Source organism: Anser anser (genome assembly GCF_964211835.1).
Source record: "Anser anser genome assembly, chromosome: Z".
Lineage (NCBI taxonomy): Eukaryota > Metazoa > Chordata > Aves > Anseriformes > Anatidae > Anser > Anser anser.
In genome coordinates, this window is record NC_139723.1 from 44,296,077 (window position 1) to 44,314,074 (window position 17,998).

At 40.0% G+C, this 17,998-nt stretch overlaps 1 protein-coding gene across 4 annotated transcripts in view; it reads left to right on the plus strand.

Moving 5' to 3' along the window:
- SLC28A3 (solute carrier family 28 member 3) overlaps positions 1–15,559 on the plus strand; it is a 46,168-nt gene extending 30,609 nt beyond the window's left edge. For all 4 annotated transcript variants that reach the window (XM_083816899.1, XM_083816901.1, XM_083816900.1 and 1 more), the window contains 9 exons: positions 310–390; positions 1,447–1,572; positions 2,755–2,885; positions 4,213–4,381; positions 6,162–6,359; positions 9,100–9,181; positions 9,992–10,090; positions 11,828–11,951; positions 13,685–15,559. In XM_083816899.1, coding sequence (XP_083673025.1) covers positions 310–390; positions 1,447–1,572; positions 2,755–2,885; positions 4,213–4,381; positions 6,162–6,359; positions 9,100–9,181; positions 9,992–10,090; positions 11,828–11,951; positions 13,685–13,799 — 1,125 coding nt within the window. In that variant the 3' untranslated portion in view covers positions 13,800–15,559. The remainder of the gene's footprint in view (positions 1–309; positions 391–1,446; positions 1,573–2,754; positions 2,886–4,212; positions 4,382–6,161; positions 6,360–9,099; positions 9,182–9,991; positions 10,091–11,827; positions 11,952–13,684) is intronic.
- Positions 15,560–17,998: the final 2,439 nt, after the last annotated feature.

Below are 17,998 nucleotides of genomic sequence, written 5' to 3' on the forward strand. Positions count from 1 at the left end.
AAAGTCCCTTTGGACAGGTACATAAATAATAAGGACACATTAAAATATCTGCTTCTAGTAACTTAGTGTAAGTGCCAAGGAGGAACCTGGGGTCTTTCAGTATTGTACTCTCAATTCTGTTAAATTATTCCTCCTCTGTCTTATTTAAGCACGCTACTATTACATGAATGGACAATATCTTGGTGTTGGAATCATTAACTCAGGAAGTATTTTAAGGTGTCTCTGAACTCTGACATTGACATGATTAATTCAAGAAGTACATGGATTAGGCAGACCAATGTCTCCTTTTTTCTATTTTAATCATTTTAGGTTGGCTGGATAATGCACGTTTTTATGGGGACAACTCCTGTTGAGTCTTTTGTAGCTGCTGGTAACATATTTGTGGGACAGGTGAGTTGAAGCATGGAAAAACATGGCAGCACAGGAGAACTGAATATTGTGAAATATGGCTGCTCAGCAAGCATCTTTGTGTAAAAATAATCCTCACTTCATATGAAGTAAGGACTCCAGTACAGAAGGAATGGTGGCTGATTTCCAGAAAGACTGAATTCCGCTAAGTGTTGGCAGTGATACCCAGTGGCGCAGGTGTGGGGAATCTGTTCCCAACAGAAATTTAAGCTTAAATCTAGGTGATAGATCTCCCTTGAAATGACTACAAGACTACTCCAAGGCTATGAAAAAAAATATTTTTTTTTCAAATAAGGAGAAGGCAAATAGGATGAAAAGAGTATACATGAGGTAGGCAAAGGCAGAGAGACAGATAATTCAGAAAAACTAAGATCCAGGCTTGGCTTTGCAAGGCCTTAGACAGGAAAGCATGGGACAGTCTAATTTCCCACTTAATGGGAAAATCCAGTAAAACAACACTACAGCAGTGTCTGTCCCCGTCTTCAAAGCAATGGGAAAAGATCACCGAGTATTGTCCAAGTACAGAAACAACGCTAACACATGATAGTTATTTTGCAGCAGTGCCTCACTGTTTTGTACTTCTTCCAGACTTAAACTAGTACGTCCATACAATATTGCCCTCAGAATGTGCTCACACGCATGCCAGAGGGATTCAGAGCTTTAACCTGCCCATAAATACTGGCTGGTATGCATGTTTCACATGACGTACAGGTTTAACTGCAGCTCAGACCCATGGCTGTTTCTAACTCACTCAAAACTGGGTTGGGATTTCCTGGCAATTTCACTAGGTTTGGGGGGAGACATTAAAACAGCAAGAACTGTCTTCAGACAAGATGGATGTTGGTACAATTTTCCCTCTCGGGGAAAAAAAATCAAAATCTTATCAATATTCACAGCATTCATTAGCACAAAGATTAACTCACCAAAAACACCTAGGAATGTGCAAGGCAGCCACCAATTTTCCTGACCTGTTAATAAGAGAAACCTCTGAAGATTTATTAGGATGTTCTTCATTTGTTGGTTGTTTTTCACTTCCAGACAGAGTCTCCTCTCCTGGTACGGCCCTATTTACCATACATCACCAAATCTGAACTCCATGCAGTCATGACAGCAGGATTCTCCACTATTGCTGGAAGTGTCTTAGGAGCATATATTTCTTTTGGGGTAAGAAAGGGAAGAAGAACTGAAAAATACATTGTCTTAAATCATGCAAGTATAGAAGCCTAACTAAAATGCTGGCAGGTATCCACGAGTCATTCCTGGATTATTTTATTTATTTATTTATTTTTTTAAGGAATTAACCACAAAAAATTCCCTGTCTCCTGATGGTAGAAAAAGACACCAAGACCTGATCTTAAGTATCATGAACTTCTACCTAAGCAGTACAGAGCCTTCTTGCCATAGCTGCAAGGAGATTACTGATTTGTGTACTTTACTGCAGTCCAGGTGAACCAGCATGGAATGTGCTAACTGATCAATGCCTGCAGCAGTGATATCGATTATGTCCTTCAGGAATGGATGCTAGGCATACAAGCCTAAAGAGTCCACTTGTGACTGAGGTTCTAGTAAAGCTGTGCAAACACAAGTAGTAAATGTCTTGTCTGCCAAAGGGCTGATAGCACAAGGTTAGACAGAAAAACAGAGTTGAATATATGATTTATGATCAGAGTCATCAGGAGATGGTTAATAAACATTCAATATCTGCATAAAATACAGTGGAGAGGCAGAGGCAAGAAAGGCAGGGTTGGCTGAAAAGACAAAGTAAAACAAGAAGAGGAGAGATGGAAATACTGCAAAAGTTAGCAAAGAGGGAGTTTTGTGTAAAAACTTGTGGATAATGAGGTGAAAGAGTAGTAGAGGAATTTATGTTAGGTCCTGTATTTTTTTTTTTTTAATAAATCACAACTTCAAGAGACAAAAACAAATTTCTGCCATCAAGGGGCATAACTTAGGGGTGTCCGTAGGTGGAAGGCTGGCTCTCAGTCATCCGCTCTGCTATTGTTACACCCCAGACCTGGCTTTTTTTTTGGTCTACTCCATGGATCTGTTTTTTTTTGTTTGCTTGCTTCTTTCTTTTGATTTTTGCTTTGCCATTAGACAGGGGAGAAGCAGCTTAACTCTTGGAGCAATTACTCCTTACTTTCAACTTCTTAGATTCTTCCTTTCTCCCATTAGCTCTGTCCTATATCGATCATTTTCTTTTTTCCCTTTGAGTAATGTGATCTTTTTAATGACCCCCTGTAGAAAATTATCCAAACTTTTAATGATTTTTATTGCTTTTTATGTTTGCTTATGATGTTCATGATGCAGTTACCACAGCATATTTTCTGTCGCCTGAAATTCTAGATTTCTGCCTCCCACCTACTGACTGCTTCCGTCATGTCAGCACCAGCATCATTAGCCACCTCCAAACTATTCTGGCCAGAAACTGAAAAGCCTCAAGTAACTTTGAAGAGTGATCTTAAAATGGCAAAAAGGTAAGCTGATCTAGACTCTAGTTAATAGTGATACTCATGCAAGAATGAGATTCAGAAGAATAACTAAGGTTTGGGGGCAGCATATGGTAGGTGTGCAGGTAATTAATGACACACCACTGTACACTAAGCTAATAGTTTCTGTATTCAAGTGCAGCATGCCCTGCTACACCTGTATGAAGGGACCAGCATTCACTGGGACAGGCATAGAGCTGTCATGGAACAGGGCTGGACAATAAACTCTTCAAAGAGCAAAAGAAATTCCTGCCCAATGTGAACCACCAAAAGATTTTCCTAGTTGCTCCTTGCTTTGCAACAAATCTGTAAATACAAGCAAACAAAAACAAAGGTGGAGAAACTGATGCTTTCAGTGATGACAGCAGCAAATATTGCTCATCTGCAGGGAGACTTGCTTGCCTCAGAAATGACAGACAAAGTAGAAAGGCTTGTGAGAAGCCGCTCCTGATCAGCCTGGGGCATCTCTGCAAGGGCTGCCTGAAGAAGAGCAGTGCCCACTCCCCCATCCCAGCAGTGTGTCAGGCAGTTGCAGCACAGGGGTCTGATCCAGAGCCTGCCTGACCGCTCCATCCCTGCCCCAACTGTGCCAGAATTTGTCCTCAGGGAACTAAAGGCACACCCTCCTAGTGGCTCCCAAGAGTATACAGGCCAGAACCTACTCCACCTGGTCATTAGAGAATAGATTTAGATTAGATATTCAGAATAAATTCTTTACTATGGGAGTGGTAATATGGGAGAGGCACTGGAACAGTTTGCCTAGAGAAGCAGTGATTCCCCATCCCTTGAAGTGTTTAAAGCCAGGTTGGATGGGGCTTTTAGCAACCTTGTCTAGTGGAAGGCGTCCCTGAAGGGGAGTTGGAACTGGATGATCTTTAGGGTCCCGTCCAACCCAAACCATTCTGTGATTCTATGGTTATGGAATTTCTAATCACATCAATGTTACCTTTAGTTCCATTATTTATTCTCGAATTACAAACTGTTCATATTTTGTAACAAAATGTCACAAAACAAATGTTTTTAGGACAAGAGTGAATGGCCTCAAGTTGTGCCAGGCCAGGGGAGGTTCAGGTTGGATATAAGGAGAACTTTCTTCTCAGAAAGGGTAGTTAGGCATTGGAATGGGTTGCCCAGAGGGGTGGTGGAGTCACCGTCCCTGGGGGTGTTTAAGGAAATGTTGGACCTGGTGCTTAGGGACATGGTTTAGTGGGTGATATTGGTGGTTGGGGGAAGGTTGGACTAGATGATCTTGGAGGTCTTTTCCAAACTTAATGATTCTATGATTCACACACTGGTTTTGTTTTCACTGATAAAGTGAATCAAAGAACCTGCTGGAGGCAGCCAGTCAAGGTGCATCTAGCTCCATTCTTCTGGTGGCAAACATCGCTGTGAACCTGATCTCCTTCCTTGCCCTGCTGGCTTTCATTGATTCAGCCCTCTCTTGGGTGGGCAATCTGTTTGACTATCCACAGCTGAATTTCGAGGTATGGTCTTCAGGTCCTTAATTCAGCCTATATGCATACATAACTTGCCTTTCTCAAATCAAGCATCTGCGTGGTTTGCTGTTGTTGTTTGTCTATTTTTTTCTTTTAAATATGATCTAAAACTCTATGTTTTTGTGTGCATGTACTTTAAAAAAATGTCTTTACAGCCATTTACAGCCAAAGTTTACTTACATGTTGCCATGTAAGTATTTCTGTATCCATTAGTCCAGGTACAGTTTCCCTCTGGGTTGTTCTTGATAACCAGCAGAGTACTTTTTCCAAGCATTGTATGTTAATGCCCACCTCCTCTGACTTGGCAACATCTCAGATCTGACACTTGCTAAGCCATTAACATCTCTTTCCTCTTTCTGCTAAACATTAAAGTGTCTTTAGCTTCAGATAGCCACATCAAGTCCTTAATGCTCACTAACTTCATCTAGATAAGGACAATGGGACAAGGCTGAACTTGTCTGAACCCATGCTTACTCAATATTGCTCAGTTTTCAGCACAATTAAATTTTAAATCTGCACCCAAATCACTCAGCTGAGCAAACAGCTTTAAACAGAACTTGTTTTTTACCTTAGGTTAATACATCATTTTTGACCCAATCAAACAATCTTGTTTCAGTGGATTTGAGCTATTTGTTTTGCAACCTCCTGATAAAAGGGCAGTGTGAAACACGGCTATAACACTGTAATGCAGGTGTTGGAGAAGTGTATAAACACTCATAGAAGATATGGATTCAGCAATATTAAGATGCTACCCTACTCAGCTGCCACCACACGAGACACCTACAGCAGAGGAAAGGCACATTTATGCATACCTCAGCCATATTCACTGAAAGGGTGGTATTTTGATAACTGCTAGATGGAACAGGATTTGGTTGAATTGGTAACCCACAAGGAGATGCAACCCAAAGACATGTTGCATTCAGCCATTCCTTTTGAGAAACACTAACATCTGTTGTGTTTGGTTCCATTGTTGGAGTAGGTCCAGCTGGGGACCTTAAGTTTGGGCTGATTTTGTGGGACTGTGTTGTGGGCATACTGACTTGCTGAGTATTTCTGTGCTGAACAGGAAAGGAAAAAGTTTGTGTGGGATCATTCTTTCTGGGGGCAGAGAAAACAATGAGGAATAGTAATTGCTCAAACACTTCAGTTAAATTCACAAGAGACCATCTGACCAAACCTTTTCACCACTGGATGTATTTTCTTTCATATATAAAAATAGCCTATAGTGGGATATGCTATTTATTTATCTTGCATAAGTTTTATGCTAGGAAAAAAAAACATATAGCTGTAATTATCTTAGGAATACAGCTTTTCTGCAGAGTCAAGCCCTTTGTTTACATCAGTTGCAGTCCAATAACATGATTGTTAAAGCCTGGTCATTGATACACTTGATTTAATTAGCACATGAACTGGATTTCTCTTTTCTCTTATCGCTCTTTTAACTCAATCCTCAGTTTGCTTCAAACACTCTGTCCAATCTGAAGGAAAAAAGGCAAGGAAACTTTTGTTTTCTTTTAAGTGTAAAATTCAGAATATACTGGACTACTTTGTTAGATCTAGATTTTCTGTTGGTCCTTTTCAAATTGCTCAGGCATACCTGCCTGTTAAAAATTCCCGGTCTCACGGTGTGTTGGCAGTAAGAGGTCAAGACCAAAGTTCCTGTGCTGAAATAAAACTATCCTTATTTTAAATTTAAAGAGTTTATCAAATGCCATTGTTCTTTGACCAATCATCTCGTTTGACCAGCTTTACCTTATATATTTTGCAGAGCATTTGTTCATATATCTTCATGCCATTCTCCTTCATGATGGGAGTAGATTGGGAAGACAGCTTTATTGTTGGTGGACTTCTAGGTTACAAAACTTTCTTCAATGAATTTGTGGCTTACGAACGCCTCTCAAAACTGATTAACAACCGAGAAAAGGGTGGGAGCATGTACATTAATAATGTGAAACAGTATATGACTGTAAGTAACATTTTTTATTCTGGAGACTTTTTGGATCTAATTCTTTTCTGTGACTCAGCTGGCATTATAATATGGTCACAGAGGGATAATGGCAGCATATTAAAATGTATCTTTCAGTAACAGTTTTCAGCAAGAGTTTAATTATTAAAATACAGCATTGCCTTGTGAGGCTGCCGTGACTGTCATCACCCTAGATATCTCTAACAAACATAGCAAAGAAAGATACAGACTTCGGTAAGGGGAGTTTTGAGGAACATGCACCGTCCCGCAGAACACTGCACTAATGACCAAGGCTGTCTTCAAATTTAGTTTCTTCTTAACTCATTCTTAGCTAGAACTTCCCTATGAGATACTCTCCTATGAAAATCCTGGGCAAGAACTGGCAGATACTGCTGTCCACAGAGGTTTACCCAAGCCACATATTTCTGGAAAAGCATCCAGGTAGCTCTAGCTTTTAAGATATTATTTAAGATATCTTTTAAGATATTATTGACACTCCGTTGTCCATGGCACACTTGTGATGGAGGTTATAGTCCTCTGTGCAGAAGGCAAAATATGTATTACATGGCATACACCTCCCCTGCCACACTGAGTCCAGCCACTTTGTTTCAATTGCCAATGAAGGTTAGTATGCACAAGGACTTCCATCTGAAGCCTGAGCCCAGCTGTCCTTCACACATCTACCTGGATTCATCCAACAGGATACCTAATTTCTACTACAGTTCAGTGAGGAAGAAAGCTCACTGAGGATGGCAACACAAAGGGCATCTCAGGTGTGTGCATGAGGGCAAAGAACACACAGTGATCAAGGCTGACTTTTTCAGCTGTGACTCTTGCATCTCCGCTTGGCAGTCCTGGTTTCTACCCCATCTGGCCTCCCCATGCAGACTCTGTGCCAAATTTGTTCTCACTCTAAGCACCATGATACTTAGATTTGTAACTGCATTGGCCTTTGCTATTCAAATCAAGATAAGTTGTCATTATAGAGGACCCCTACTTAGGAAGCATCCTTATGTGCAGCCTGTAATCTTCATTTTATCTAGTATGATGATGTGGATACCTGCCCTATGTACAAACCAAAACAGTGTTCCTGACCACTTGCATTCCTTACTACTGAAATATATTTTACAAATGGAGGTAGAAAGACAGGAAGTCTGTTCAAATACACTCTTGCAAAAGTACCCATTGCTAGTGGTAGGACCTTGAGGTAGACAGATCTTTGATCAGCTCCGCTATAGTCATGTCATGTTCTACGAGGGGAATATGGCTCTCAACTAAATAAATGCTTAGATATTTTTTTTTAATCTTGAAGTCAGCTTTTCTGAGTCAGATCTCATCACCTGTATTTTAACTTTTTTTCATCAGTGAAATGTAGTATAGGACTTCTTTGCTCACTTTCAATACCTACAAAGAGCTGTATTAGCTTGTGTGGTAAAAAGCTCTGAGATGCAAAAATAATTTTGATTCATAACACTCGTTAAAATTGCCAAATAACCATTTTAGCTATGGCACAAGAGTCCATCTGAGAGTAGCCTGGCTTCCATTTTTAATGTCTGTTCGGTTCCAGAACTCTCTAATACATCCAGTCACAGATATTCCATCAGAGAAAACAATCAGTCTTCTCAGCTACCTCACCTGAGTCAGTAATAACAAGTATTCTTGTTTTCTGAGCTAGGAGAATCCAAGTGAAAGCAGGGAAATCATCATACACAAAGCCTTTTCTAGGAAAAGCAGGTAGAGTGCACACTTGAAAAGCATTTTCCTGCATATGTACAGACTGATTGAAAAAGTCTGCAAATTGGTTTTCATAAAACAGGAAGGGAAACAGAGAAATGTCTGATAAATAGGAAACCTACCAGAACACTCACTCAGCTGTGTTCAGTTTGCACCTAAAATACAGAAAGTAGGAGTTCAAGCTGCCTGGGGGCAAAAATCCATTTGCTGAGAGATGTTGCATCTCTTCCCAAAATGTCTGAACTACATCTGTCTCTAGGTTTATAACCTGATTTCACCCAAAGCCATTCTGTGTCCTGTGGGGGGTAGGGATGTCCCTCCATGGGGGCAGATGAAGGGTAACCCATATTGTGCTCTGAGGTCCAGAATAAGTTGGTGTTGCCCAATGGAAGGAAAGTGGCTGAAATCAGGAAGCAAATATACTGCTACTGGGGATTCCAAAATCATAAACTCCCTCTGCCTGTTATCACACCAAAGCACCCACTCCAGAGGAGACACATTTCCCTTTTCTTTTTCTGTGCACAGAGTGGAGCATGCACAGAGCAGCTGGGCACATGGAACCCTCTGCTTGTTCTAGGGACAAGGAATTCAGGAATACATACAAAAACTTGAGGTTTGAACAGAGTGTTATAAAGGCAGGCCAGCTATGAACAGCAAGCTGAGTTAAAGCTCTGGCTCACACCCTGAACAAAAACAATAGCTGAATTGCCACTAGTGAGATAAGAAATTTTTTTTGTCTTTAATTACTAGTACTCAATTCAGCAAGGCACAGCAATGTACATGAAAAATAAAACTGTCACACAGTCTGAGTCCTTGGGTATGAAAGCATGGACACCTTCAAGAGGAGAATGAGCTTACTTTGCTCAAAGCTACACACTGGGGTAGCAACCAAGCGAAACGGAGTGATTTCATTACTCAGAGCAGTGGGCCACAATGCCATGCTTCCAGACCTCTAAAACAGCATGGGTTGTCTCAATTCACTCAACCATGTGTGTTTGCTTTTCAGGTCCACTCTGAAACAATTGCCACCTATGCGCTTTGTGGATTTGCCAACTTTGGCTCTCTGGGACTGGTAATAGGAAGCCTGAGTAAGAATACCTCTCACAAATAATTTATTTAGCAAGCAGAAGGACAGGCTGTGGGTGAAGCTTAGCAACACTGGGGCTGAGCAGCAGCTTTGCCAAGACTCAGTACCTAGCTGGGCATGGGAGGGCTCCCGAGGGGATGCAAGCATTGGGGCACAGGTACTGGGAGATGGGCTGAGAGCAAGGGGAGGGGACCAAGCCCTGACCACAGGTCTTCCTGTCCAGATCTCGTGCTGCCAACCGCTGCAGCTATGGCAAATCTTGGGCTTTGGGGTAAGCAAACCATCGCTGTAGCCCACTAGTTTGAAAGATAAAATAAGCTGTTTTCTCTAGAAATGCTACATGTATGAAAAAAAAATAATAATTTAAAATAGACTTTTCGGATCTCTAGGAAAATTAAAAAGTCATTTGGGTTTCTCACCAGACAGACAGAATTGGTGTCAGATCCCTTTACCCTGGGATACCAGGTGGGTTCTGCAGTTCCAGTAGCAGGGCAGTGTGGAAGAGCCACAAGGCCAGACCCCAGTGCCTTGCCTGGGTTTCACTTCTGAAAGCTGCTTTGAGCTGGCACAGACCTGTGAATTGCCAAGGGAAACAGAAATTACCTTTTGGCACACGCCATCTTAATGGAGCAAGCAAACCTTGCCACGAGGCTTTCAAATGCCTCACTAAAATGTCTCATTTTCCATCCTTGTTTCTCATGGTTAGAGCTACAGGTTGGGGCTTTCCTCTCATGAAGGGAGAATTGTCAGGCTCATTTTCTTTATATCTATATGTATTTATGGATTATAAACATTTTATTTTTCTTCCTAGCAAGCCTTGCTCCCTCAAAAAGAAAGGAAATAGCCGGTGGTGCTTTCAGGGCTTTGATTGCTGGAACTGTTGCCTGTTTCATGACAGCCTGTATTGCAGGTACTGTGAAGTTTAGCATGTCATAGTGTGAGTGTCCACACGGTGGCAGTGTATCTGTGTGATAAATGCAGCAGAGAAAATCCTGTTACATAAAACTAGTATTTTTGGTTTGACAAGATTAAAAGCCAATATTCAAAAAGTTGCTGAAAATTGGAATATATATTCAAAATCATATTATTTCTTCCTTTCTATCTTTTTTGTTAGTCTATGTATAATGCCTGACGTGCAAAGAAGAGATAATTGCAAGTTATAGATGTGACACAGTCCCTCTTACACACTGCTGGCTACAGAAATATTGAAGTAATTACAGAGCAGAAATGAAGTAGAATGAAAGTAGAATGCAAGACAGAAGGAGTAAGGGGGAAGCTGAACAGTTTTTGGCCTTAGTGATAAAAGGATATTTTATGCTGACAGTATTCCCACAGTGCATTTCAGTTAATGAAACCATCTTAAAGTGGAACTCAGCAGCAGATCCTTGATTTCAAAGTCTCACCTTCAAGCTGAATGAAGAAGCACAAGGAAACAGCCGTTTTAGGGAGGAAATGAAAAAGAACATAGTCATTCAGGAGATATGCTCAGATATGATTCAGCAGGCAAAATTTACCCCCAGTATTTAACTTTCCCAGCTTTCTTTTTGGAGCACATGATATGCAGGATTGTATGACAAAAGTGCAAACACTGATATTCCTCCAGTGAAAAATGAACTTGGTACTTTATGTAGCTAAAAAAAAGTGACTGTATGAACCCCAGCTTCCCTATCCCTTTGTATTCACTGCAGCAACAAAAACATACATGTTGTAATGATAATCCTGCACTATTTTCTGAAGGTTATAGATCTAGCAAACTTGAAAGCTTGTTGGTCACACAGCCCTCCATAATAATTTAATGCATTACACTATTCTGTATAACTGAAAAGTCAGGAAGTGTTCCTAAAAGGTGTCATTTCACGACCTTGGCCTTAAGAATAAAATCATGAATAGCCACTGGGAAATCTTTACAAAACAATAAAATCTGCCGTGGAAAGACAATTACATTCCACCCACTCCTGGCATGGCAAATGCTTTCATCTTACCCAGAAGAAGTTAAAAGATCAAAGCAATGTCTACTATCATGTTTAAGATACAAACATATTAAAAATGTGGCCAAGCTTCCCAACACTAAGTACAAGAGGGGCCTGTCATTTTGATGTGTTTGTGTCTCCATCCCTATAATGAATAGTGATATTAAAATTTGTAGGAGAATTTGGAGAACATCTAGCAAAACAGAGATAAGACCTTAACTATATTGATTTAAGACAGAAGATAAGCTCATGTGTTTACTTGCACTACTATAAATGTACCATACTTCCATTTTATTTATCATTTTATTTATTGAAGGAACACTGGCCCAGCAGTGAGAAAGGCATTAGCATACCTTTTTAGAAGCATTAAAAGAGGTAAGAAGTCAAAATTGTCTGAGTGTAGTGGATTACCACAGTTTAACTTCTATAGGTTAAAAAAAAAAAAAAAAAAAAAAAAAAGGTGATAATTCCTTAATCCGATTCTATAAAATGATTCAGATTTTTTTTTTTTCAAAGCCCACATTTTGAGGGTTTTAATCTTGCACCATTTTACAGAAACATCTCAGAGGGTGATTTCAAATCCACCGGAATGTTTCATCCAACCTTGCCCCAGCAACCGATATCCCAAAACTTATCTTACTCATTGCTCATTAGAAAAATTGTTACTTACTCCACAGGAATGCTGACTGTCCCTGGTGTGGAAGTTCCCTGCCACATTTTATTACCAAATGCCTTCAACGCCACAAGTTTTCCGGCCAACAGCACAGAGGTAGTCAAATGCTGCCAGCAGCTCTTCACCAGGTAATGAGTGTCCTTAGTGCCCCCCACAAGCACGGCAGGCTGTGCTGCAGGTGGTTGTCAGCCCTGCTCCTGTCCTGTACCACTGCCCCCTGCCAATACCCCCTTCCATTCCCATCTCCCAGACACGAGCCCTGCGGGGCTGAGAAAAAGGGGGCCAGGGGAGTTGAGACCCCTCTGTCCCAGTGCCAAGAGGACGTAATGAGGAACTTTTTACTCTTTTTCAGCCTAATTCTAAAAGCCTTTTTTTAAAAAAAAATCTCTAGTAGGTATTTTCTGTGACCTCACACCTTTTAAAGAAAAGAATATTTTAGTGCTGTTCGAAAAGCTTTCATTTTCTTTGGCATTTGTCTCTGCTACACGGAAAATACAAACAGAACCTACTGAGAACTCAAAATATCTTTCTCCAAATCTGCTAAACCCAGCTAAAGCTAGTAACAATGGTGACTGTTTATGCAGAAAAATTTATACACATTTGAAGTAGGAAAATATTCAAATTATATTTTATAATTGTCTATCCAGATATATGGAGAAGAAATAAGAGTATTAAATAAGGAATATATTCAGACATACTTTACACTGTCTCACAAAGAAGCAAATGTCTTTGTCTTTAGTTTATGGCAAGAACCTTTTAAATTTCAGATAATATGTGGTGTTTTTTTCCACACATAACTGCTTTAGGAAAAAAATACTATATTTGATCTCTTTTCCATTCTACTGAAAATCAAAGGAATTAATCCTTCTTTTCACATTTTGTGAGCAAAGACAATGCTCTAAGATTAAACATTTGTCTACAATAAAAAGGTATAATATAAACATAATAGTGAGGTTGCTGCAATCTAACCTGCAAGAATTCTCTAAACAAAATCCCCAGATGGGGCGATTTCACTAGATCTTCCTTCACTTCCCACAGTGGCTACTTTAAATTCCTTATGATGTTAAATACAGTAGGAATCAAAATTACAATTCTAACTGATTTTTTTGCTGTATTATTCTTTTGAAACATATTTCTTCCTTGACATAAAATGTAGCTTTGAATATGGGTATATACAATATTTAAGGTGGCCTTATTTTTGTGGAAACATTTCAGATTTCAAATATTCGTAAAAAGTCAATTAACAAAAATTCTTCATATTGGTATCAATATTACCACCTTGTGTCAGAACATCAGCACATGCCTATCACAGCAAGGAAATGTATATTCTTGCAACTTGATGTTTCAAATGAGTTTAACTTAACTTGTACCACAGTGACACAAACTTTTCTGCAGAGTGAACATCATGCATGATCCTGGATATGTACCTTCATTCAGGTTTCTTCATCCATCATACTTTTTCTCATCACACACATTTTAACGTTGCCAGGGTACAATGAAGTTTATAGCTTGCTCTGTTTTCACCAGAATCAATGTCGAGCAAATGCTTTGAAAATACAAAAACCTTGAGTATTGAAATGAAGCCCTCGATCATTTCAGTTATCTAGGAAGATACACCTGAGGCACAAGGACTTCACACAGAAAACCAAGTATCAGCCCAGTAAAATCAGAGAACACCTGGTGATGCCACTTGGCTGGCATTCAGAAAGGTGTCGCTAAGTTTCACTTCTCGTGATAGTTTTAACACATTTACAGTTGCTTTGGAAAAAAGGGTATGTTCATATGTATATATATATACATATACCCACAGACAAAAGAGAAAAAGAGTAAATCTGAATTCTGCTTTCCCCTTTCTTCCCAGTGCAAACAATACTCAAGAGAGCTTCCTTGGAGGAAACTACCACCTGAGTTCCTGGGAAGGATGTTGCGAAATACTGAATCAACCTGCTTTTAATTGCACTTGGATTAAACCTTGACTTGGGGTGGGATAAATCATAACTAAGAGCTTTGTTTCTTGGCAGAAAAGTAATTAAAAACTTCCTTTTCCACAACAAGTACAAAAAAAAAAAAAACACCACGAAACAAAACAAAAAAATTGACCTTTGTTTCCTGTCTCTTGCAAGCCCAATTCCTATGATGTGCATGGAATTACTTCAAATTTAAACTGGGATAAAAGCAAGAGACCTCTTGCTGCAGATCTCTTCTCCTGTTAGAGATCAGAAAGGCGGAGAAAATTTCTGAGCCTGCATCTTCTGCTTTCATTTTCACCTTGAAACAGATGACTCCATGGGATAAAGCTGCTCTAGGCAAGAAGGAAATCAGATTCAGGATTTGACTTCCAATTACAGAAAGTTATGAAGTGGAAATAATGTTTAGAATTGCCATCCTACTAGTATTTCTGCTCTTTTTGATACCTAAGAAATGATTTTACAGCACCAAGATAAATGACTGTTCTCAGAAATCTCTGTATATTTCTTCTGGTAACTATGGCTACACGTGAACTGAGCTGCTAACATGCAGTGAACCTCACCACCTTGGTTACCAAAGTACACAGATCAGGGACGAGCCGCCATGTGCTTCAGACCCCCTCTTTCCGCACCCAGGCAGAGGGGAGAACTAATGCATGCCCTAAGGGCAGGAGGTGTCCACTCTGTACCTGGATTCAGGGTGTTGGTCCCTGTTGAGAGGTAACTCATCAGAATCAAAATGTCCAAATTCCAAGGAAAGTTTCCCCTACCAACTCATCTCAGTCTTTGTTGCTAACAATTCTGAAGGTTGATCCTGTAGCCACCAAGTGGGTACTCACTGCAGTATTCCTACCAGAAACAACAGAGCTGTGCTGCTAACTGAACATGGCTAAAATCTGGTCAGAGTCTGACTGCTCCCTGTGAAAGCAACATTTGGGGATCACGAATACCAGACCATGAATAGAAGGATGTGCTATCAAACAAAGTAAGTCTGTTGAGCAGTGTCTTATTTTTTTGTTATCCAGTTACGTCTTCTGCAACAGGGTAGAGGATACAGGTTTGTTTCCAACTCTCAGTAACATAGGTCCTGCAACAAATTGCATAATGGAACAGCTGTTTTAATAAGATAGGGAAACAAACAAACAAACAGGAATATTGGTAGAGAGTAAATCTTACGTCCCTTCAGATGCTGGGAACCCTGGTTTCATGCAGCACTGGATGGACCCCAGGTGACTTTTCCCATAGCAGGCTGCATGGTTCCCATCCATGGAGAGGTTCACCTGGGGTCTTTCTGATGCTGTCTGAAAGGAGAGTTCCCACCATCTGAAGGAACGTAAGATTTACTCATTATATTCTTTATTATTATTATTATAGGACATAAGATTTACTTGTTATACCCCTCTTTTCTTTTTTTGTTCTGTCTTTAAACAGCTGAACTATCCTCTTTACTTCTTTCCATGCAGAGCACGGTGTTTTTGTGTAAATATCACAAAAAAAAAAAAAAAGAGAAAGATAAGCTGTATGTAGGTAATAAAATATGTTTTGAGTTTTCATAATAATGTGTTTTTGAGATCCATCTGTTGAATGAAGTGTTAATTGGTCCCATGTGAAGAATTTCCGTTAAAAAGGAAAGTCTGTTAATTTTCTAATCTCTAATCCTTTAATGAACTTAAAAACTGAAAAGTTTTATGTAGATTGTTTTGCAAAATATTGTGATATGTATTCCTATCCTATAACATTGTTAATGCCATAGGCTTGAAAAAAAACAAGCTAAGAACTAAAGTACAGGAATGTCAGAAAGTCCTGACATACCCTCCAGAGTAAAACTGGTATAGAAGAAGACAAACCAGTCTATTCTGATAAAACAATAACTACTTTCTCACCCTTCCATTAATTATTGCAGAATCTGTTCTGGGAAAACCAGACTGATAAACTTAGCTATCAATGTAGCTATTTTCAGTGGGCATTTATTTGGATTTATCATTAAAGATGCTTGTTTCCTGTAAAACTTGTTTTATTAATTTAATCATCCAAAAATTATAAATGCCAATATTACTACTACTTCTGAATTTTAATACTGATTTCATATTGTTAGGTGCTTTTCTTTGGCTTCATTAGGAGACTGCATGACAACTTTAGTTTTCAATGCTTTTATAGAAAATTTCCAACCCTGATTATTGCAGATTATGCTCAAATTGATGCAAGCCTGTCGTAAAGACACCACGTGGTTTTGGTCCTTTCAATGAGCATCATTAATATAGCAGGGCATAGCTTTCAAATCACTTTAAAGCTATCTGATCTGAAATACAGAAATATATTCTTTCAGGAGAAATGAATCAGAAATATTAACTCTCACTGTTGGGCAGAATTCCCCCATTTATGAGACATCACTGGCAGTCTCCCTCCTTGCTTCTCCCCAGCATGCTCTATTTCATATTAGCCTTTTGAAATAGCTGCTCTTCCTATTCTTGGAACTGTAAGCTGTTTAAAAGGCGTTCTCTCAGGAGTAAAGGTGACCATGCACGAAATTCTAAAAAAGCCTCTCATGGCTTGGGGCAGCAGCCTTCCTACTACAGGAGAGATGTGGTGTGTTTCTGTTCTTTTTAATGACTCCTCTGTAGTAGGATTACATGGAAGGTAATTTCAGCAGAGGATATGTGACATTGCTCTACCTACATCTGGTCAAACAGATTGCCTACTTGTTTTGCTGATGGCTTAGTCAGAAGATGATACAGATGTCATGTTGCATCCTAAATGTAGCAAAGGAAGCAGAGAGAGCAGAGCAGGACTCGTAAGTACCACCGTGCTTTCAGGTGGCTATTTTCCCTCCTTCCTTGTGATGGTGTTTGGAATTCAGCCTCTGTCGGCACAAAAAGAGAGCTATACATTTCACTGGTCCTGGGTTAACCTGGCACCTTGGACCCTGGGCTATCAGTGCCCAGGAATATATTTCCAACAACAAAATTTGCTAGCACTGTATGCTTGTATAGATACAAAGACCTGCATGAAATTTCAGGAAATATTAGATTAAGCAATGGACAAGCAATGTAGTGGCATCCCTGTTTCCAAGGTCTTGAAAAAAAAAAAAAAAAGGAGAGCTTAACCTGCTTTGCGGTTACTGACATGGCAGTATACAATTCCCTGTAGCTAATGCAGATGACAAGCCGAAGAAGCACAGGTGATGTGACTCAATCTGTCTCTCTCAGAAGCTCCCCACTGGATGTCACTGTGTATCCAAAAGCCTTTGTACAGAACTTTGTACTGAAGCATTCACAGGGTGTTAGCTAGTCACTAAAAATTACAGGTAATAATTCCAGGAAATGTTTTATGCAGTTCAGTGTGCAGTAATTCTGGGAACACCATGTAGCCATGAAAACGCTCAGAGCATATACAATCAAAGAAAGCTTGTTTATCAAAAGACAAATCTTCTCTGGCCTCAAACTAGGAAAGTATTGAAATATGTAAATGGAGCAAGGCCAGTGTGGAACAGGAGTATTTCTATTTTCTTTGGTTGAAAGGCTGTTGGAAAAAACAAGAACACTTTTAGAAACAAAAGCTTTCTCAAACTCTAACGTCACAACAGCACTTACAACCTACATTTGTTTGTGAACATGTGAATAATTGTGTCAAAGAGGCAAATCACAGGGCAGCAAATAATGGAGACTAGCAAGTGTTCTCCAGAGGAGGTCCAGCATTATCACCACCTCTTTCTGAGAAAAGGTAGGAGTAGAGAGAGAGAAATTTCCTAAAGAGGCAGAATATTAATTCTAGTTCTTTTTTTCAACAGAATGAGTGCACCCTCAGCAAGTTTGTGGATGACACCACTGATAGTCTAGCTAGATAGTCCAGAGTATCTAGCTGACAGCCTAGAGGAAGTACAGACTGGGTGACGGATGGATTGAGAGCAGCCCTGTAGAGAAGGATTTGGAAGTGCTAGTGGTTGAGAAACTCTGCTTCAGCTGACAGTGAATGAATGCAGCCCAGAAAGCCAACTGTATCCTGGGCTGCATCAAAATAAGTGTAGCTAGCAGGCTGAGGGAGGTGATTCTCCTCATCTCTTCCACTCTCATGAGACCAGCCGTGGAGTGCTGCGTTCAGTTCTGGGGCCCCAGCATAAGAAAGACATGGACCTGCTGGAATGAGTTCAGAGTAGGTCCAGGAAGGTGATCAGAGGGCTGGAGCACCTCTCCTATGAAGACAGGCTGAGG